This window comes from Cyclopterus lumpus, chromosome 3 (genome assembly GCF_009769545.1).
Source record: "Cyclopterus lumpus isolate fCycLum1 chromosome 3, fCycLum1.pri, whole genome shotgun sequence".
NCBI classification, from domain to species: Eukaryota; Metazoa; Chordata; class Actinopteri; order Perciformes; family Cyclopteridae; genus Cyclopterus; species Cyclopterus lumpus.
Genome location: NC_046968.1, coordinates 15,090,835 through 15,114,214, shown reverse-complemented (window position 1 = coordinate 15,114,214; position 23,380 = coordinate 15,090,835). Strand labels below are relative to the sequence as shown.

The 23,380-nt window shown below is 40.4% G+C and overlaps 1 protein-coding gene across 2 annotated transcripts in view; it reads right to left on the bottom strand.

The window, feature by feature from the left end:
* myo1ea (myosin IEa) overlaps positions 1-23,380 on the bottom strand; it is a 43,154-nt gene that overhangs the window by 5,840 nt on the left and 13,934 nt on the right. For both annotated transcript variants that reach the window (XM_034528684.1, XM_034528692.1), the window contains exons 3-22: positions 22,958-23,047; positions 21,816-21,910; positions 18,286-18,373; positions 16,891-16,980; positions 16,261-16,392; positions 15,825-15,959; positions 15,405-15,537; positions 11,820-12,016; positions 11,643-11,723; positions 11,187-11,273; positions 11,003-11,086; positions 9,516-9,683; positions 8,099-8,184; positions 5,510-5,591; positions 5,264-5,370; positions 3,981-4,079; positions 3,579-3,723; positions 1,488-1,602; positions 1,240-1,409; positions 1,002-1,147 (exon numbers count right to left, since the gene is read on the bottom strand). In XM_034528684.1, coding sequence (XP_034384575.1) covers positions 1,002-1,147; positions 1,240-1,409; positions 1,488-1,602; positions 3,579-3,723; positions 3,981-4,079; positions 5,264-5,370; positions 5,510-5,591; positions 8,099-8,184; positions 9,516-9,683; positions 11,003-11,086; positions 11,187-11,273; positions 11,643-11,723; positions 11,820-12,016; positions 15,405-15,537; positions 15,825-15,959; positions 16,261-16,392; positions 16,891-16,980; positions 18,286-18,373; positions 21,816-21,910; positions 22,958-23,047 — 2,330 coding nt within the window. The remainder of the gene's footprint in view (positions 1-1,001; positions 1,148-1,239; positions 1,410-1,487; positions 1,603-3,578; positions 3,724-3,980; positions 4,080-5,263; positions 5,371-5,509; positions 5,592-8,098; positions 8,185-9,515; positions 9,684-11,002; positions 11,087-11,186; positions 11,274-11,642; positions 11,724-11,819; positions 12,017-15,404; positions 15,538-15,824; positions 15,960-16,260; positions 16,393-16,890; positions 16,981-18,285; positions 18,374-21,815; positions 21,911-22,957; positions 23,048-23,380) is intronic.

Below are 23,380 nucleotides of genomic sequence, written 5' to 3'. Positions count from 1 at the left end.
TTTTCAATGTCCCTTGAGTGACATTTACAGGAACATGGGAACTTATGTGATTGGAAATGCAGACTGTGTCTTTAAAGTAGATTCATGCAATGTGTAAAGAGTATATGGTGGGCCCATGCTTCATGTTGAGCCGCCATTGTCTTGTTTTGGAAACAACTAATTACGTACTGCTATACTGGTAGACATAGCTTTCATGCAGCTCATTTCAGAATAATCTTGTGCCTTGTGAATGCAGCTCTATACAGTCTATGGTATTTAGTGAAAATACATTCATTGGTGGCGGACTGTGTTGATTTTAGTTTAGGCGTTAGCACCCACAATGCCTCTGGAGAGCTCTCGGTCCCAGTGAGAACGGTGTGAATCAGCTTTAAAGTAAAAGCATGGGAATCTTGAAACCATTTTTTTTTTTATGCACATCAGATATATACACCAATATACAATTAGAGTATATTGCCATGTACTGCAGGTATTTAGGCAACGTTTTTATTGTTTTTATTTTATATTATGTGATATGCTCCTTAAATCAGGAACCTCTTTCAATGTTTAAACCATTGTTTTTGTATTTGAGTAGACTAATGTGATGCTCCTCAGCTTGACCCCTTGATGACTGCCCATGACCTGGACATTGAAATAAACCTAATTGCAATTGCAGCAGGAGCTAAATTAGTGGTGTAGCAGCAGGATGCTTAAAGTTGACTTATGTAGATTGAATGAGCACTAAATTTGTTTTTATGGATGGGTTTTGTTTGGAACATGTGGCGGTCATAAATGCATGAACAGCATGGGGAATTAAAGTCAGACTCTATTAAAACCACCTAAAGGAATAAAATACAGAATAGTAACTGAAAGCAATAGTGAAAAGCTGTAAGAACCTGTGTTTCAACGGTTGACAGGGAGTTTATGTTGATATCTGATACAGAGGGTGTAATACTTGTATCAGACTATACAATTATGTAATTATTATTACAACCCAGTTTGTCTCAGATTTGAGGGAAACGTACCTCAGAGATACGGCCAAGATCTTCTCCACATCAATCCGCCTCTTCAGCACCTCTGTCACCTGCCCTTTCTCTGGTCCTTGTTTCACCTTTTCTCTTCCAATCATGTACAGAGACTTTGGGGTCAGTATCAAGTCCCTCTTAATTCCCTAAAAACAGCAGGAGAAAAACAGAAGACCTCCATAAATGTTTAGTCAGTTTTTAAGAGACCGGAGCAAGCTGCAGACTGAAGGAGACCAACCTTGAAGCGGCGGTCATATTTTGTGACTTTGTCTGCAAAATCTATCTTTTCTCTCTTGGCTAGGAACTGCCGGAGCTCGGGCCTGTCGTCCATGCCCAGGTAGTCACCTACGAAGTTCCTATTGAGGCTGTGTCGCCGCCTCTCTTTACGGTTCACCAACAGGTCAGAGGCTAAAACCAAGAGAATGAGAGCTGGAGACAGAGGAACTTTGACAAAGGAATAAAGTTGCCAGATGTTGCGCCACTCACCTTCTTCCCTCATCTGGACATACTTCTTGCGCGCCATGTATTTCCTCCAGGCTTTTTGAATGGTCCTGGCGTAGCCATCGAACTTGCGCTCCCTCGTCTCTTCCAGCAGAAAGAGCTGGAACAAAAACAAAAAGAGAAATGAAATGCAGTGAGAGACAAGCACACCTGCTCAAACCCAGACACACCTAAACAAAGTGACTGGAAGGAATGACTGCACACACATCCTGAACATGCCTGCAGCGTTTCACAAAGCCAAATCTAAACATTTAGATTTTGATGGCTTTTCAGTGCCTACTTTACAGGCAGTGTCATCATCTGCATCTGACTGGTTGGTTGAAGGGGTCAAATCTCTGATCTGCTCAGAGATTATTTTGCCATCAAACAATATCACCCAGACCTTTTTGGACAGTTTTCTTCAGCGCTGTCAACATTGATTCTGTGTTCGGAAGGGATTTCCTATCAGCCAATTTGAACAGGAGGAATGATTATGAGAAGTGTATTGATATAACGTGGGCCTATCTGTTATTGCAGGATAACTTATTGATTAGGTTTCCTGGAACACTGCAACATGTTTTATTTGTTTCCGATCATTAGCACATTGTTTTGCACCGTTTGGTATGATCAATACACCAGGTACCATTATCCGCATGAAGATATTAATTTATTCTTTGGCTGTTAAGTCATTTCAACAATAGTCTATGTCATTTCCTGATGGGCCACTAGACACGCAATCCAACTCTGTGCCCTCTCCCTCCCAGACTAAACATCCTGCCCACTGCTGCAACGGGCCTGGCATCGACATGGCCGACCACAGGCTGCAAAGTGACAGGACAGGAACAAACCACAGACAACAAAATACACTAATTAATTGAGACAGTGACACCACGTAATCATTGAGGCTTCAATGGTTTTCACCAGAGGAGTGAAACTCAACTTCCCAGGTAACAAATCTAACAACAAACTGCTAGTGGGGGTTTATGTTTATATTACTCAGTGATGAATTTAGTTAAAGATGATCATTATTAGGACTGCAAGTAACATCTCACAATTATTTTCATCATAAATACATCCTAATAATAATGTAATTAACTGATTAATCAGTTAGTCAGCAACAATTTACTTTGAGCCCCCTATTTAGCATTTAAACGCACCATACAAAGATTTAATACGTGGCTACAGTACAAATGACTGACAGTAAGCCGTCGCTCATCCATCACCACTTTGAAGGAGAAACTCTTCTCCAACATCTGGCGTGGCGTCAAACAAACTTGACTTATTACATCCAACAGAAACAAAATGCTTCAGTCATACCACTAATTAGTTGGTGTCAGTGTCTTATCAGACAGAGGCTTGTTTTGAGAAGCTTGGCAGCTCATTTCAGCGGTCCGCCCTGTGTGATATTTGCGTTTCACAAGCACACCTCAATGACTTGGACTCTCAGTCTGGCAGTGTGGGGGATGGGGGACTGTTGGCATGCACGACTGCAATGAATGAGTAAAGGTATTCAGGATCAGCTGTGGGCCTGAATTAAAACTAAGATGTCTGTGTATTAGCTTACAAACATACATCACTGTGTGTGTGCATGCTCCTTCGTGCACGATGTGTATACAAATGTTAATAAGTGAGAGCATAGGCATGACACAAGTGCTGCTTTCATAGGAATCATGAAAAAAAGTGTAGTTATGGTGGAAAAAGACAAGCCTTTACGATGTCCCCCCCAAACTCTGCAACCACAGTCTGTACTTGTGTTTTACTTCCAGAGCGGTGTTGACTCAGTGCTGACGTGGTACACGGGTCCGGTTCAATCTCCTCCCCTACATTAGGGATTCGAACATGATTTGGGACACTAGTGCCCTTTTATGGTGTTTATTGTAAAAATGGTGAGTTCAGTTTTTTCCCCGCAAACAAAAAGTATTTTTACGTGACAACACACACTCTGACATGTGATTTGAGTTCTACGTCTGTACATAAATAACATGTGAAAATAACATGTGAAAAAGCTTTCTAGATGTATTTATTCTAGAGATGTGGTGTCATAAAATGCAAAGACTTAGCAAAAGAACAGGATCTGACGGCGGATGTCAAACATACCGACTCAGGGGCTTTAATGAAGATCTTGGTTCGTCCAAGCTGGAACTGATCCTGGTCCATGTTGACAGACCGTAAGAGATGAGAGACGCCTTGTTTCTCGTCTCCTCGCCACGTTGGCCAGGACTCTTTGGTCAGAATGGCGTACCTGACAAAAAACTGTATTTTATAAAGACATCAACAGAGAAACTGTATCCAACGTGGATCAGTCCCGTCATGGCGACATGTGACTAATGAGGATCATTTATTAAATTGGTACAGCATTGAGCGACTGCGCTAAAAAGCCTGCAATGTAATAGTTTGGGGCTATTTCTGCCAGTGTCCAAGTCAGTATCTGTGTATATTCCCATCAGGCACACTCCTTTAAACCAAATTAAAGTCAGAAGTAAGTCTAAGGCGCGTTACCTGTTGAGGAACTTCTTGAAGACTCTGCGGTAGGCGTAGCCAGCACGCCTCACCCTGATGTTTTCCTTCAGACCCAGGTACTCCACTTGGTGCTTTACTCTTAAGACATAACAAAAGTATTAGGATAACATTAACAAACTTTCTTCTTCCCTTCATAAATTATGATGAACTAATTATCAAAATGTTGATCGACTGGTTGTTTTAGCTTTAAATTGGGGTAAATATATAGATTAATATATATTGTATATATATATACTATATATATTCTCATACATGCTATACCCTGAGCCATCAGAAAGTCTTGTATTGACATTTTTTTATTTAAGTTTACATTTGCTGGGTTTTCCCTTCCCCGCCTTCCATATTCATGTTTTAAGGTTTTGTTCTCTACTTTTGACATTGTAATAGTTTTGTGTTGTATGTAATTATAACAAATGAGAATAAATCAGTACAAGACATAAAAAGTCCAGACATAAAAACAATTTTAAACACACACATCTTAAAGTAATCTACGGTGCATGAGGCTCCTGCTCCACCAGTGGAAGGTATAATCACATGTATGAAAACCTTTCCCTCAAACAAAGGCTGTGAGCACAACTTAGTACACTCACACTTCCTGTGAAAACAACAGTTCCGGTGCTAATTAATGAGCAACTCTGCACCCGACTCACAACAGGAAGGTCAGAGGCTCTGAACAATACAACAGCACTCCGCCTCTGAACACTTAGTGCCCAAAACCTATGAGCACGGAGGAAGGAGCGGGGAAACTGAAACAAAGGGATAAAGAGGGGTCAATGTCTGGGGGGGTCTCACATGACTTAGTCTTTGAGGCGGACAGAAAACATCCAAAAAAGAGCAAATAAATAAAACAGCTGGAGCAAAGCGGATCAGAACAATGATTTAGTGTTTACCTTTTGGGTGAGAACATTTAGAGAGTTACATTTGCATTAGATGCAATTTTCTATTATTTCACCTTTATTTGTAGATTATAAACATAATAGATCGTCATAAATTTCTTTAATTTGAAGGATTTCACGCACAAAACAGATTTATTTTTAAAAAGACAGAACACGATGGCGGATGGCGGGTAATCCTCGTCTCTGATTGTCTGCTCCTGCTCATAAATCATGTGTTCACTCTCAAATGTTACTCTCACACCTTCTGTTAGCAGTGAGTGAGCCACCTGATAAATGAGTCAATCAGCATCCGTTTGACACAAACGGGCTCTGGATGATTTGTAGTCATGAGAAACTGAGAGGACATCAGGGGACACAGTCACTTACCGGCTCTCTTCCCAGTCTCTGGGCTTCTTGGTTTCGTTAGGTTTGATGCAGCGGATGTAGTGCGGAGTACATTTCATCAGTGTGCTCACCAAATCGTTGGCTTGTTTCTAAAGGGTGCAGTAAGAGCAAAGATGATGATACTCATAATTAGTAATTATGTCTCATGAAAACCCAAAAGGCTGTGTCTGAATTACTGACGAACCAACACATACATACACACACACACACACATACACACACACACACCTTTATTTTGCTGCCTGCAGTTGTGGGCCGACCCTTCTTTTCAGTGTTGAGGCTCTCTAGAAACAGTCCTCTGATAAAGGCACTGTTAGAGAACAAAGTGGAGGAGACAGAGTTAGGACCGACACAGGAAGGCAGGTATCATGCTTGTATCAACAAAAACCAGTTGAACATAATGTTGAGTTTCCCTGGTTGCCAAAAACAAAAAATGCAGTTAATGATTAAAAAACCAAGGACCTTCGACTGAGGTCACTGGTTTAAATTCCTGAACAAGTTGGGAAGGTCTGAGTTGGGGGCGGTGGGAAAACAAGAGATGCGTAAGTGTGTGTGTGTGTGTGTGTGTGTGTGTGTGTGTGTGTGTGTGTGTGTGTGTGTGTGTGTGTGTGTGTGTGTGTGTGTGTGTGTGTGTGTGTGTGTGTGTGCGTGCGTGCGTGCGTGCGTGCGTGCGTGCGTGCGTGCGTGCGTGCGTGCGTGCGTGCGTGCGTGCGTGCGTGCGTGCGTGCGTGCGTGCGTGCGTGCGTGCGTGCGTGCGTGCGTGCGTGTGTGTATCTGTGGTCACACTGTGCTGTATTGGTACAAACACCTCTCATCAAGGCCACACTGCTCCATAGAGGAATGTATGCGATAACCTGATGCCTGGTGAAATACAATTATTGATCACTTGAGATTGAAATTTGGGCTTTTAAGAGGAAAAATAAAAAAACAAGTTAACTTTCTCTGAATTTATGGAGAATAACAGCATTTCATGCATCTTCTTTTAAATCTCTTCTAAAAACATTCTTTGATCAGAAAGATTACCTTGGTGTTATCTGAGCTGCTTGTCATGTATTTTATGATTCACTTTGTTTTTTTCTTGGTGAAGCACTAAGTCCTTTGTTTTGATAAGTGCTCTGTAATTACATGTCATTGTTATTATTATACTTACACTCCCTCCAGCAAGATTACTGGGTCCCAGTACACTTGGATTTTAAGGAATAACATTGTGGTCTAATCCTCAACATACAGTTCATAGTCCGTGGTGTTTTATAACATCACGACTTCACTATGATGTGTTGCTGCTGGTCAGAATGTAGCAGATATTTGTGAAGTTTCCATATCCTCGGGTTTCTCTCAACTGAAGACAAACACTCAACAAATTTCAAGAATATTTTAAAGTAGCTCAGGATTGTACTTTTGATCTGTTTTTAGGAGACTCACACTAAGGGTTCATTTGTAACTTCTTTATAGAACTTGATGTACAGTGCTAAAAGCGGAGGAAGATGGGTTTTTATTTGTGATAAAGGAACTTTTGCTTTTGCAGGTATATTCTGAGCCCCACTGCAGCCATCTATAATAATGAGTTAGTATCTCAAGTCCCACATGCTTGTGTATCAGCTAGTTCCTGCATTATGAAAAGTGCTACTCCCACTTCTAGAAAGAATAGAGGCTCTGCTTTGTGATTGAATGACGTTATTGTTTGAGCAGTACATTGAAGATGATGTCTTCGTTGAGGTTATGCTGTAAAATAACATTTTAAATTACTTATTTGAGGGCTACACATTCAAAAGGCTTATAAAAAATATTTGATGAATGAAAAAAAAGTTATGTAAAATTAGGATCATCAATAAAATCTCTTTTTGTGATCAGCACATCTGTCATTCAGGCACAAAGTATTTAGCTCCTTTTAAACTGTGAACACTTACATAAAAATGTGTCAGGCCTGATCTAAAGTTGACACACACTGCTGATTAACATTTGGTTTATTTAAACTTGCTTATGTTTCAGCCGTTGGCGTTTAGCGATTCATTATTTTCTCAGTGCTTTTTCACATTAGTATTTTTTAAACTCCCCTTTCTGGCTTTCTCCCACATTGGTATTTATTTGTTTTCAAACTTCTGGCTCAAAGTGATGGACGCAGAAGAAAAGATGAGCAGGCTGTGTGTGTACACATGAACCAACGGTCTGCTAACACTGTCCAGCTGACAATACTGGTCACTCCTTTCTTGTCTATTCAGACCTGCTGCTCTGAGGAATGAAGCCTGCTTCCTTCCTTCTTCGGCCTTCTTTGTGTGACTGTGCCATACTCTTTTATCTATGTGTGTATGCAAACGTGCGTCCCTTTATGTGATGTATACTGCATGTATATATTTTCCAATATGCGTCCGAATGGGATTTTGATGTAACCTCCTTCCTTGCCTCACAAAAAACGTGCACACAAAGGGGGCGAGCAGTGGCTGAGGCCTGCAGGGGCTACACAGACAATACAGGCTGTTTGCACAGATGGCCACTTTGACACAAAGAAATCCCAAGAAACCACAGCACAAGGGGGACGAGACTCCACAATGCAGCTCCACAGAGGGACTGCACTAGTAAGGCCAGACTGGGTAGACCCCAAAAGACACATATCTGGAGCAGCAGCCAGGGCAGAGGGCACAACATAACCCGGCCTTGCACACTTCTGCTTTGTCCCACCAGCTTCCAGATGCACGAGAACATCTGAAACTATCATTCAGATGTATCCCATTATATCCAAATGCATCACAATAGAAGACTCCCTTTAGTGTGAACCATAGAAATTCTTACCACATGTCAGTGCAATGTGCCATTACTTACATTTCACTGCTCTGCATCAGCTCAATGAGGTCAGAAAAAAGGACGTCTCGGTTCCTCTCGCAGAAACCCTCTGCATCGTAGGACACCTGGAGAGACACACAGAGGCATTTCAAAAGAGTCGTAATTATCAAAGAGGACGGGGGTTGAACCATTTAAAATTTCCAACAAAATGACAGTTGACATCTGTGTGAAAATAAAACAAACTGTGACCTGTATTCTGGCTTAAATCAAGGAGCTTGAATTTTATGGGAAAAGAAAATGAAGGGTAGCAGATCCAAGCTTTACGCCTCTCTAGGATTAGCTTCCTTATAAAACTAGCAGCGGTTTAAAGGAAACTGTTATTTCTGCTATACTGTAGCCTGAGACTGGAGGAATGTTTTGAGCCCGGTCATGGGAGCCCTTCGAGTCTTCATGGCACAGCTCATTAAGCCTGCGGCATGTGTGCCAGGTTGTGGCCATCACACATCTGGAGAATGACACAGGACAACCTCGGCCCAAACCACCAGAATGACAAATAAATGCAAAAAAGACGAACTGTAATAACTGAATTGCGTAAGGCTGATTAACATGCATGGCATTGTTAGACATAACATAAGAGGAAGGACTGTGACTAGAAATTGAGAGGAGGGAAAGGTGGTGTTAGTTTAGACGGGAAAAACTTAAAAAGGGAGAAGTTGACGACACCGACTCCAGAATTAAAGCTGCATAACTGGTATTTATGACAGATCATAAGACACCATAAAAAATGACATTTTAAAAACTTTCTATTTCCAGTAGTTGCTGTCAGCTCCCTGCTTAGGACTTTATGCATAAAACATTACACTTTATAACATGGCAAAGGCAAGTGTATGGAGGTTGCTGTAAACCTTATACTGAACTCATAATCTTTTGGTTTTGAGAATTAAGGCATGGGAGTATGTTTTGCATTTCGTGCTAGTAAGAAAAACCGGTAAGATAAGATACACTTTATTGTGCCCCCAGGGAAATTTGACTTGGGCTCTAAGCCGCTGCATCATAAAACACACTTTCCAGCATCACAATCCACATGCACGCACAGAACATAGATCATACATGCACTCATGCATAAACATGCTTAAATACACATGTTGACAAAAGTTACAAATAATACAAACAAAGATAATAAATAATAAATAATCAAGTCCCAATATATTAGGTTGCCAGTATTAATAAATGTTTTTGTAAGAAACATGAAATGACATGATGCTCTATGTCTCAGTTTATAACAGAACAGTTAACAGCAACAGCATAATATACATTTAGATATGCTTAAATAGCCAGATTGACTGATTATAATATTAAACTGTACATATATGTACAGTTTAATGATATAGATCTATCTATCTCTAATATATATATATATATAGACAAAAAGTGTGTGCAGACACGACAGACTGACCTTGCCAGCGTAGTGGTGGATGATGAAGCCCTGGTTCCAGCTGTTGAAGTGTTCGTGGGTGTTGATCTGGACCCGGAGCTTCTGCAGCATCGTCTGGTCTGCTCCCTCGCCCACTGCGTGCATGGTGGCGCACACATCATCGAGGATGCACATGACGCCAGGAGGACTCTGGGATCACACAGAAAACATTGCACATGTGCGTCATCGCTGGGTCACCGAGATATATTATACAATTAGAAATTGATATATATTGTTATATTTGTAGGTACCTGAAATAGACCCTTCAATGCTTATATGTACTAGAGTTGGAACAATGAATCGGTCGACAGAAAATTATTCTAAAACAATCTTGATAATTCAATAATCTTTTATAGTAATTTATTAACAAGTAATAATTCTAAAATGTTAGTGGTTTCCGCTTCTCCGCTGATGATGACTTGCAGGTTTTCTTAGTCTTTTATGATAGTCAATAGAGTATCTTTAAGGTTTAGAATAAACAAGACATTTGATGACGTTGCCTCGGGCTCTGGAAAATTGGGATTTTTCACTATTTTCTAATCATTTATAGACCTCACATTTGATTATTTGATGATGAAAATAAGCGTTTGTTGCAGCCATATTATGTGCCATTAGAAGTTGCTACTTATAAGTATTGTGAAAAACAACTACAAATGCTACAAATGCTATAAATTGTCAAAACTGTACATGTAAATCGATCAGTGGAGCAGCTTTAGCACGGCCTCTCTCACGCCAACCTATTTGGTTCCATTATATCCTGATCGGATCAGTAACCTTCAGTTTGCACAGCTGCAACAGTGTCTATAAGTCAGAGAGCACACGCTCTGTTAAAAGGACACATGTTAAGTTGTTACTGGACAAACTAAAGTGGGTCTGTTGTAAAGAGCTGAAGTGCCAGGCACCGATACAGATCCCCTGCTCCTCTCTTGTTGTAGATTTCATGGATTAGACCTCTCAGTGGGGAAGATAAATCAAACTAAGAGGCATGTCGGCACGTTTGAGGAAATTAAGCTACAAGTCACGGAGCAGCAACTTGGGGGGAGTTTGCAAGTCAGTTGGAAGTTAATAAAACAGATGCTAATTTTTTAAGATTACATTTGACCTTTTTTCGAATGAACTGTAACATTTTTTTTTTAAACTTGCATGTAGCTCCTAACACATGATTAAGAGCTACAACTAACGATTGTTTTACTTAGAAAGAATCACAATTTCCTAAAGCCCAAGTGACATCTTCAAATCACTTGTTTTATTTAACCAACAATCAAAAACCTGAAGGTATCCGGTTTATTATCACCTGCAAATCCTCAAATTTAAGAAACTGGAACAAAAAAATATTTAATATTTTACTTGGACACCTAATTAATTATCAAAGAAAATTGCTGGTTAATGTTTTGATGATCAATTAATTGATTATTTTGATTATTATTATCCACATGCAGCACTTTATTATTTATGTATGGTTTATTTACTTTGCTCTCGATGAGGTCACAGACAATCTTGTTGTTGAAGTACTCGATCTGCGTCCACTTGATGCCCTCTTGCACATACTCCTCCTACAAAGAGAGACACAAGTCAAGATATAAAACATCTAATGAGGCAGCAAATAAAAAGCATAGAGAGCAAATACAGGAGAACACTGTGGATGAAGTTTACCTGCTCTGCCTTCAGAGTCAGCTCAATGAATATCTGCTGCAGTTTCTCATTCACAAAGTTGATGCAGAACTGTTCAAATCCATTTTTCTGATGAAGAGACAACACAGTTAATCAAATTCACACCGACTAAGTGAGTACAGAAATCCACGAAGTACCTGTTTTTGATATTAGGAAAATAAAGCTCATGTTAACCAAAATAATACAAAAACGTGTAGTTTGTCCGATCTCATCAACAATACTTCTCATTAAGCAAAAAAAACAAGTAATCCGATTAAAAAAGCTTGTTGAGGTCTGCTGTCTCAATTTAATCCACATACTTTATAAATTAGTCTTATCCTTTGTGTTTAATCTGTTTAAATGCTCAAAGTTAATACCTGTTAATCTCATTTATTTGTTGCTGCAGGGTACAATTCCAGTAGCCATGTGTCGGCCTGTGAAAAAGCCAAAAAGACTTACTTGGAAAATTTCAAATCCATAAATGTCCAACACTCCGATGTTAAACTCCTGATGATCTTTCACCATGGCTTTGTTGATGGACTGAAATCAAAGGGTTGTGTTATCTTCATTATAGTTATCACAGCGTTGTTACTGACGAATACTGAACTCTAATACTGTACAAACATGTCATCGTACCTCGACCAGGAAATCAAACACTCTTGAATGCAGGGCTTTGGCGAGGGCGTCCCGCGTGTAACAAGACTGCTCTACATTCAGCGTCACGTCAATGGACTCCACTGTGCTTCCCCACTTGCTGTCCATCTTCCGGCTCGTCAGTTTCTCCTTCAGACGATTCTGGTCAATTCCAAGCAGAAACGCAGGAAAGGCTAGAACTGTTAAGACAGACGAGACACAAGAGGAAAAGACAGAGAAACATGTATAAATAATTACAAATGCTCATTTTCCAAATTGCCTTTATTTCAGACTGCACTGGTATGCGAGATAGAGATAGAGAGATATATCTATATATCATTAAACTGCACAGTATAATATTATAATCAGTAAATTTGGCCATTTAAGCATGTCTAAATGTATATTATGCTGTTGCTGTTAACTGTTCCGTTATAAACGGAGACATAGAGCATCATGTTAATTATGCTCTGAAAAAACGAAGAGACATCTCTCCATGCAAATCAACATGCGGGATTGCATTCATTCCGAAGGCAGCCTCAGGTGACCTTTGCATAGCAGAGAGAACCACTGCATATTTAGAACTCCAATATACCTTTTGCACTTCTTTTCCAGTTATCAATCTGTGATAAAATTTCACAAATCAGAAAAGCTTCTACTGGGAACCACAATGCACAATGCATGGTGTCAAGCCACAAAATCGACGCAAGCCCTTGAAATAAAAGAGTGAGAACACCAAAAGATCAGATGTCCCGACCTGGCGTTGATGTTCTCCCCTGAGAGCCCCTCCCTGCCTTATTGCAGTGACTCACTTCCCTGAAAAGGAAATGGCTCTCGGGCCTGCAGACTCACTTCGTCTGGGAATGCTTCAGACCACTGCAGTAGCTCCCCTTATGGGACACGAGGGTGTGACTGGCCATACGACAGCTTCAATCAGGAGGAAAAGTCATTCTTTGTGTTCAGCATCTAACGTATATAGATTGTATACAAAAGTGTTTTCCGAAGGCCGTGTGCAGTACGTGAACAATGCTCATATAACCACATTTCCCCTGCAGGACATTTGTTAATCAAAGAGGCAGTGCATAATGAGAGGAATAGGAGCCTACACACATTATGGGATGTGACAGATTGCAACTCCCTCCTGGCAGGTCTACCTGCTAATGCCATTCGACCTCTACAGCTCATCCAGAATGCAGCTGCTCGACTGGTCTTCAACCTCCCGAAATTTACCCACACTACTCCGCTCCTCCGCGACCTTCACTGGTTACCGGTGGCCGCCCGCATCCGCTTCAAAACATTGGTACTTGCGTACCGTGCTGCGAACAGATCGGGTCCGGTCTACATCCAGGACATGGTCAGACCGTACACCCCAGCCCGTTCACTTCGCTCGGCTTCTGCCAATCGGCTTGTAGCTCCTTCACTTCGAGCTAAACACTCAACAAAATCACGACTGTTTGCTGTGCTGGCTCCTCATTGGTGGAACGAGCTCCCCATTGACATCAGGAAAGCAGAAAGTCTCTACATCTTCCGTCGCAAACTAAAAACACATCTTTTTCGACTATACCTTGAATAGGGAAGGTAGAGCTGTAGTAGCACTCTAGTAGCACTTAAATGTCCCTTACCGATAGCACTTTGTTGTTTAGCACTTTAGTAGCACTTTAGTAGCACTTTAGTAGCACTTAAATGGCACTTAAATGGCACTTACGGATAGTACTCTGTAGTTTGACGTTATTGAAGAAATTGTACTTGCTTGATTCTTGTTGTTCTGAGTTTGGACTCATGGTTTAATGCACTTATTGTAAGTCGCTTTGGATAAAAGCGTCAGCTAAATGACATGTAATGTAATGTAATGACAGAGTCCCTCCTCTACAATTACATTACATGTCATTTAGCTGACGCTTTTATCCAAAGCGACTTACAATAAGTGCATTAAACCATGAGTCCAAACTCAGAACAACAAGAATCAAGCAAGTACAATTTCTTCAGTAACGTTAAACAATGATTCTGGTCCTTCATTTCTGCAATATTGACTCTGCTTATCTTATTTCAGATGTTTACATTTGGTGCAAGATAAAGAACTAAAGCAAACCTTTCACAACTTGCTAAGAGTTCCATCTGCAGTGAGATATGATATTATCATTTAGTATTCTCTGGTGCCCCCGAGGTTTATAAAGAAATAATTTACTAATTTACTACTGTTGCAGGCAGATAAAGAATGTATATGTAATATTGTGACGTCAAGACATAATGCCAAAAACTAAAATAATTCTTCTATTGAAAAACATTATATCCAAAACAGCACGTCACTGTTGGGATCAACTTACTTTTAACTAAATAATAACCCAACCAGCCAAAATAATGTCCAAATTAGTAGTCTAAACATTTCTTTCGACAACAGATGACGCACTGACTTGTGCTGCTGAGTGTAAGTCGGGTGAACTTGGCGGGTGAAGTTTCATATGTGCAACACACTGCAGTTAAAGCACACAGTAAGTGAGGAAACGGGGAAAGCAGAGATTATGGAGTGCTGCTGTTACGTCTGCAGCGAACAGACCAAGGCATTGTACTCTGATCTGCATCATACAGACGCAGCATGAGGATCAGGGTAAAGGAAAAGAATAAAAAACAAAGACGTATGAAATGAGACAAGAGAAGACAAAAGGGAAAAGGACAGAAGGATAAGTATTTTTCCCCAAGATATTTTTTGTCAGACAATTGGCTGCAGCCCTGCATTAACACAATACAACTGTAAAAGTGGTGAGGGAGAAATATCCTCCAAAACCAACCAGAGAAGTGCAGCTCAGGACACCGAGGAGAGGAGAGACACTCCAAAAGGCAAGAATGTAATGAGAAGAAGACATTAACCACAATTCAGTCTCAACTTGAACATCAGCACCGTTGTCTGTAGCCTCACTCATAACCAAAGAACTGTATCTTTTTTTTGCCCCACTAGCGATGTGACTGTCTGGATGGTAACACGGTCGTCCACCTCTTTTGGTCCAGACTGAAATATCTCAGCAACTATTTATAGATTGCCTCGATTTTTTTCTCGTACATCGAGGGAGACGTTCATGTTCCCCAGAGGATGAACTTAAACAACTCTGATGTTTTCCTGACTTTTCATTCGGCATTCATCATTTGTTTAATTTTGTTACCAGATACCTACAAAACAAGTGACTTTCCCACCGGCCTCAGCTGTTAGTACTAATTAGTCAATGTTCAAATCTAAACTAAAGATGGCGAACATTGTAAAAACTGCACCTGCATATTAGTATGCTGACGTTAGCATGTAGCTCAAAGCCCTGCTGTGCCTCAGAGCCACGATCCTGGTGGTGCACGAGGAGACTAGATGTAAGCATGTTAGCGTTCTATTTGTGAGAATGTGCTGGCATTAGCCAACATTCACCATCTTAGTTAGCGATTGCCAAGACACACAAAAATAAGGTCAGAATGAAGGACCATTTAAAAAAATCGGCAAAATGTTCATCAAACACAAAATTACATTTTGTAAGTAAATTTTTTAGATGTTTTAATAATTTGAGCTTTGGTTGTTACCTGTATTAGTGTAAACCACATTAAAAGCAGACTTACACTCTTCACTCTCCACAGCAGCATAGTTGCCTGCTTCCTTGAATGTGATATTTCCCAGGTGCAGGACTCCGGCCACAATCTGAAGCACCATGGAGCGGTCCACTGCAGAGATGCCGATCACATCCATGGCATGCTGGGAAAAGCAAAGGAAAATGTCATGTTAAATCAGGGCTCCAGTGTGGGTTTACGCACTCCTGTGGTACCTAGCTCATGTCCTCTAATTACTCCTGTTGCGGTCTCACTGGTAAACAAAACCAGGAGGAGATCGTTGGAAAACAAAACAAAACAAAAGAAGACTGGAAGGGAGTGAGAGGAATGTAAAGAGAAGGCTTCGAACCACATGAGCGCTGGCATGAGGTTCATACACACAGACAGAAAGGTTAAATTATTTCCCGTTAAACAGAAGGAATCTGACCGTACCGTCGTCTCCTGGAAGTCACTCTTGTCGTTTATGTCGTCCACTTTGTAGGAACCAGACTGATTGAGGTAAGTGTAGTAATCAAGGCTTGTGATTCCCAGGCTGCTCTTCTGCTCTCCACTGGCTCCTTCGATCAACTGCAAAAATGAATAGCGCATAGTGGATGTAACAGACGTGTTTTTGCACAAAGGCTGTGTGTAATGTCCCTTTTATACATTTTCAGGCATATTTTTATGTGCTGTGCACCATCTATTATGTGCAGAAAACTGCCCCATGGTAAACTATCTCTTCCAGGGACCTCAAGCTAAGCACATTGAAATCAAATTGACCCTCTTCCTGCAGCCAAATGGCACTTCTAACCCAACGTGTCCTGAAATTCCCTCACAGACCCTCTTCACAAGCCAAATGTGTACCCTTCACTCGAAAAATAAGCCTCACCTGATAGAATATATGGAAACTCCTCTCTCCAGGGTTCCTCATGACAACACGTGATTTCTCCAGAAGGAAGTTGGAGATTTTCCCTCCATCTGGTTCGCCACCGGAGCTGAACTGGATCTCAAAGTATTTACCCTGATGGATCAAAGTTTTTTTCAGTATTGGAGTGGGCTGCAATAATGTTTAAAGCCAGGGCTATACGATCTAAAATGCTAGCACTTGGTTGTTCTGCTGCTAGTAGTGTGTGTGTGTGTGTGTGTGTGTGTGTGTGTGTGTGTGTGTGTGTGTATACACTTATATACAATTCTGAACCTGCTTTTTGTCTCACTCTCTTCTACAGACAAATTTGAAATGTATCATGGCCCCAAAGTGTACAGAGACACTATTTAGTCAAAGACACACAATGAAGTGATTTCGGGCCGTGAGAGCCAAACCAAACTAATTTCCCCAAACTGGATTTGGGGAAATTAGTTTGGTTTGATTCTTTCCCCAAATCCAGTTTGGGGAAAGAATCAAACCAAATTATAAGACATTATATAATTATTTTTTTGAAATGGCTTTTCATAAGTTTTCTTTAGTCAACAAGAACCTGTTGATTCTCAAAAAGTGGAAAAACTCAAATAAAAACCTTACAAATCTGCTGGAGTTGTTGTTCCTCAATGTCTTGGCATTGCCGAACGCCTCTAGCAGTGGGTTGGACTGGAGGATGATGTCTTTGACGTGCTGCGAGGAGACAGATGCAATGAGTCGTTAGCTATGTCACAGACAGCAGGTAGGAATACGACACACTTCATACCCTCGCTCACAGGCTGGTGTGTACATCTCTGGAACTTTCCACTCAAATACAAGCGCACACACACACACACACACACACACGATAAGTCTGGAGGACATTATTTTTCCTGTGAGCCATCTACATGTCAGAAACACATGAGTTTTAAATTGGTACAGCAGACAGAGCTATTCCCACTTCCGCTATTGTACACAGAATAATTTTTTTGGCTTATCTAAATTTAGTCCTCTATGTGAGGAATAATAAGGACTGACTTCACACTTAAAGTAGTGAACTATTTGGTTGTCTAAAATAACTCAATTTACTCAGAAATACTTAATTGACAATTATAATACTTTATTAATGTAGCTTTGAAACTAAATCCATGAGATAACAACTTAAAAGTGAGATCACATTTTCAACAACGTCTCAAGATGTTAAAATAAAAATAAGATATTTATATATTTTTTTCTAATTCTGTATCAATTGTGTGATTAGTCTTTGTGACGATAACACTCAGACAGATGAACAGATGTGTTGTTTTGTCTATTCAAAACTATTCTAACACACAACAATAATAATAATGCTACACAAGTTTAACACATGCAATGTCTTCAGACTACCAGCTCTACTGGTAATCTATAGTCTGGAGATGATTTCTAACGCTGCCTTGGTGGAAGCTGCTCTGAAAGGATTAACTATGAAAATCCCTCTGCCATCATGGTGCAGGCATTTCCTCATCAAACGTTGGATCTTTATTGAGCTTAGGAACTGGACATCTGCTGGTTTTGAGGGGCTGCCAGATGGCTGAAGGGGGCTGGGCGAATAAGAGGCTGCTGATGGGGCTGATAATGGGGTATAAGGAGGACGATGATAAGAGGAAGATTTGGGTCTAAGGAGAAGTGCGGGAATGATTTCATAAACGTCTGCAGTGCCATTACATTGGATTGCATTTTGCGAATGATTCAAGAAGGAGGATGTGTTATTGAGGATACACGTTCCTTTGAAAATGTTACATAATAATAAAATAGCATCTTTACACTCCAACTTTCTTCAACTTGAAGAATCTTGATCAAAAGCTTGCCACTATGAATAATTATTGCACAGTTTAAAGTGCGTGGATGCTTTCCCCAACATTGCGTTTCAGCTCCAGCATGTCCAAAATTATCATTCCATCTATGCAGCTCAACAAATCTCAAACGTCTCATGCATCTATTACATACCGTCCTCAAAAGAAAAGAAACCACTCCTCTCACCTGTACTTTGGGTCCGCCCCCTGACACTCTGGAGATGTAGCCCATGATATATTTGGCTGCCACCGTCTTCCCTGCTCCGCTCTCTCCACTGAACAAAAGACAGCGTGCATTTTCGCATTCTTACAATTTGAGCAGAACATTTAAATCCAACAACTTACAGCATGTGACACCTGAGTTTATGCTCAGACATCATGCATTTAAATTAAGTATGTGCTTTTAGTGATTGCATGTGCACGTCGTGCGCATGATGCCATTATTTTCAGTCTCACAAAATGTTCCAACACAAGGGAAATAATACCTTATAGTGTTTAAGCCGTATGTGGTTTGTTTACATGATTGCTTTACTGGGGTGAACATGGTCATGATGATGTTTGAGGTTAACTTTGAATTCCAGGTCCCATCAATAAAGACAGTGTATGTACATATTCTTTATAAAATGATAACATCCCTTTATATCAAGGTACAACTACTGACCTTATTCATGTTTTAAGACCCTGCAGACATTTTAACTTCAGACAGCAAAGAGTAATTGCAATTGACCAATGTGCTGGTTTCTTTATGTGTTGGTGTTTATGCGCATGTCTGCATCTTTGTGTCCACCGAAGCAAAGATGACCGATAATCCATTGGTTATGCTGATCCTGCTGAATAAACAGGGGATATCCCAACTCCTGCTTTCAAGTGTACACACTCTGTTTACTGTACAAACCAAATTGTGTTTTATGCAACTAGAAGCAAATGTCAAAGCTAAATGTGTGTTAGGTCACAGCACATCTGGCCAAATGAATAATAATAATAATAATAATAATAATAATAATAATACATCGAATTTATATAGCGCTTTTCAAAACACACAAAGACGCTTTGCTGCAGCAACAAGGACATTCATTCTGTTTTGTCACATTCACAGATTTTTCGAACATTTCGTTCCTTGTCCCCCTACACTTTTCCCTTTGCCAGTGTCATATTTATTTTTATATGTGGTTTGGCAGTAAAAGTCTGTTTTTTCTCTCTCTGTGCCTTAAAGTAGAGAGTCAGGTTGGTAATGCCTCTGTGAGAAACACAGCTGCAGACTGTTAGAGGCTGCCAGAGGAAGTCATGGGAGCCACTCTATTACACAGCAGTCTCTATATGGTGCTGACCCTCCTCCCTATTACCTCCTCGTTCCTTCCAAATCCTTCGGCATTGTCTGGGCTTCCTCACTGCACACTTACTACTACAACTAATGACCAAAAACTGACAAGCTGAGTTAATGTTTTACTTTTAATGTCAGAAAAGAAAAAAGCTTCTTTCAACACAAGCTGCCGCTGGACATGGAATCTTGTTTTAAGCCACCCGATATGGGCGAGTCTCATTGTTGTGGCTATGAAATGCTGAAGGCATTGTTAACTTCCGGAGAGATTTATGAGCCAAACAAGGACATGAGTTAAACAATGTACTGTAGAGGCACACATATTTAAGCATTCATAAATCTTGACTGACATCAGCTATGAAAGGGATGCACAGTCAACACTGAGATCTATAGTTTGAAATCTAAGAAGGCACACTGCATTCCTACAGAACTAGTTGCATGTACAATATGTTCAAGTAGACTCTTGGGATTAGGGAGCCTGAGTTAATTGGTTTTAAGGCCCAATTCAACAGTCTAAAAGAAAAGGATGGAGTCAAGGAATCTATTTAAATTTGAACTTGATGACCAAAACTTGAAATAACAAACAACCAATCTACCAAAAGTGTTTGTGATTAATTGACTTCTGCAGAGGTGTGACGCTATGATTGCGATTGTGTTATTACATTTTATGAAAAGAAAGTTTGCAGATTGGATTAAGCAGTGTACAAAAATAATTTAAATGGAGACAAGTAACATGTTGACAGGATGTTGTGCATCAAATCAGCAGCAGGAACACGTCGGACTGTCGGTAAGATACAATGTCTGAGTTGTTGGGCGGGCCTTTACAAAGCAGCACAATCAATCGTTAATTTAGTCTAAAATAATTGATGCGCTGCCCTCAGTTCCTTGGAGAGGAATGAGGAAAAGATTAGAGTGGTGTATGACCTCATGTGCAACAGCCGAGGGGAATAATACATTGGTGAACTAGTAAGGCCTCTTGACAAAAGACTGCATGAACACCGCAAGTAGAGGACATGACAGTCTAACAGAATCAACTGGGATGAAAGCCATCGACCAAGAGTCAGTTGACAGTACCAAGGACCAAGATGATCCTCCACATCTAATGCTTGAGCAGTTATTAATAAGATAAAGAAAAAGAAGGTAATGAGCCAGCCAACCCTTACAGAATTAGCTTTAAAGCATGGCTCTCTGTTGAATCGTGTATTTCTAATCTGTGATGGGAACAGATGTGAGACGGTTGGTTGGTCCTCAGATGACTGATTGCATCCAATAGTTTGATGGGGAAATTGATAACACCAACATGCTCCAATTCACCCCTGTCATCACATATTGCACTAAGCAGATAGCAGGAAGATCAACAAAAAGTCACAATTCCCACAAGAATAGTCAAAACTGCTCCACCATTTCATCCTGAATTCCCCTTATGATTAATTTTCTTAGTAAATGTGGGAAAGCGCTTACGCAGGCCGATGCTGACCACACTGCCTGGCCAGCAGTCCACAGCAGCCTTTGTTTGCAGAGACCTGGTTCATCATAAAACCACTTCCATGCTTTTTTTTGCTGATTTAGTCGATCACAAAATCCACCTCAGTGCCTTTATGTGGAAAACTGAACTAGCAACTGCTGGCTGTCCAAACAACAGGCGAAGTGCTGAAGCAGGGGTCATTCACCATGAGGTAAGCACTATAGCAACCGCACTGCTCAGGTGACTGGGCCAGTGGGATAAAGCCCCCATCATGACACCACACTTTTCTCTTTACAGCTTTACAGCTCCAAAACATTCACAGACAAGCTCAAACAGGCCGTAAAAGTACCTAAAAACTCCCTAAATCTAGAGAAAGAGTGATTCTGGGCCAAGGACCATGCAGGTGTTCTTCCTGTTTGGTTTGCTTCTTTCTTTTTTTTTTAACCAGGAAGTTCTTCAAAAATACTATAACTGCTGCTTTGTTCCCATCTCACATCCTGAACTGAGGTCACATCCAACTGTGCATTGTTTGCATATTTGGGTATAAGTACTTTTAAAAAAATCTTAATTTGCATTTCAGCTTAAAGTGAAATGATGGAAAAACACAAAATAAACATGTCACTCTCAGTCAATCAACTGTACCAAATTATGTTGTGGAACCTGTTTGGTTCTCCGGGTTCCCCTCCCAACCATCATCATGACCTGTAGAGGCTCAGCAGCAGCCACGCTTTGTTAAAAGTACCTCACAGATTACATTGTACAGATTACTATCTCAAGTCTTTGTCTCACGCTCTCTCCCATATAGAGACACTCACGAACACGAGGAGTGAGTTCATAAAATGAACCCTCAATAAATGTTGTTGTCACCTGTGATTAGTTCTTGATGTGTAATAAAGGCTGAGAATGATACGTGATTGTAATTTCAAAGTCTTACCTGATGATGACACATTGGTTCTCTCTGTCAATCATCATGTTTCTGTACATGTAATCTGCCAGAGCGTAGATGTGAGGAGGGTTCTCATACTGAGCCTGAGAGTTGACAAAAGAATTTAATTAAAATCAATGATCAAACAGCGTTTGTAACTTTGTAGAGGTTGTTAATCCAAAACTAGTGTTGTCTCTGGAGCCAAAGCTTAATATATATATATATATATATATATATATATATATATATATATATATATATATATATATATTAATGTGTGACATAGACCTCTATTGTTGTCACACATCACGTGGTTGACATATCCCAGCATTATGCTGAACATGAGCACTGTACTTAGCATCATGCTGCTATAAATACTCACTATAGCCCCAAATGTGTGCAGATGAAAATAATCCTGTTAAAAATACACTATTTACTCTTGTTTGAATAACATTTGCAAAAAAACTACAGTGACCAGCTGTTTTAGGATATTACCTCTCCTTTTCAAAGAGACAGGCAGATAGTATTGAGAGATGGATTAACACAACTGAATTTGGTCTTTTTGTAGAGTTTGTTGACACAAACATATATTACATATATATATTAAGCCCACTTAGGCCTAGGTCTGCTCTGAATAAAACAAAATAAGGCAGCTCACAAAAGCCAAATGTCTTGCCCTCCAACGTCGGTACCTTAATGGTGGTTTCAAACAATTCTGAACTTTCTGCAGTTTGAGCTGCTGAACCCGCACTTATCTGCCGAGCTGTTAAATATGGCATGTGTGTTGCTGAGTGTTTTCACAGTCAGTTAGGATATTAGAAGTCTTTTAGTGTGTCCCTGGCTTAAGGAGACATGCCCGCTCTCAGCGGGCAGGCCAAGAGAGGAGGCAGACTCGAACAGGCTGTTCTGTGAACGTACGGCCAAGTTCTGCTCAATGGTTGAGTCAAGTCTCTGACATCAACATCTGCGCCAGTCCACTGGAAACTTCGCACGGCAACTTATCCAGCTCATGTCAAAGCCTTTATCCTTCACACCATTGCCATCTTAAACCCCCAGACATATCAGCACTTTTACAGTATGAAGTGAGTTTTCCAGTCTGAATCTCTCCGACAACAGAAGCCATTTAAAACGTCATATAGGATCCTACTTACTGCGCCTTGATACATCTCAACTTCTTTATCCCCAAAGTAGGGCATCTGCTTGAAAGGGTTGATGGAGATGAGTACAGGACCAATATATGTCTGAGAAGGTTATGCATTAAAGATCATACAAGGAAGACTAACAAACCAGCAGAAAACAAATAACACCAAATAATTAAAAAACATCTTATTAGAAGGGCAAAAGTTATGTGTTAATTGTAAAACATTCACTCTTTAATAGCAAAACATTTGTATTCCATTTTTACAAAGAGATTATAAAACTGTACAGAAAAGAAATGACCTAATCTAAGGCCGCCATGAGGTCAAGAAGGCAGCAGTGCAGCAGTGGAGTATTTGGTGTCCAGGCCGGAGGCTAAATGAGTATCCAGTGCTTACAAATGAAAGAGAATAGACCGTCCATGTAACACTATGAGG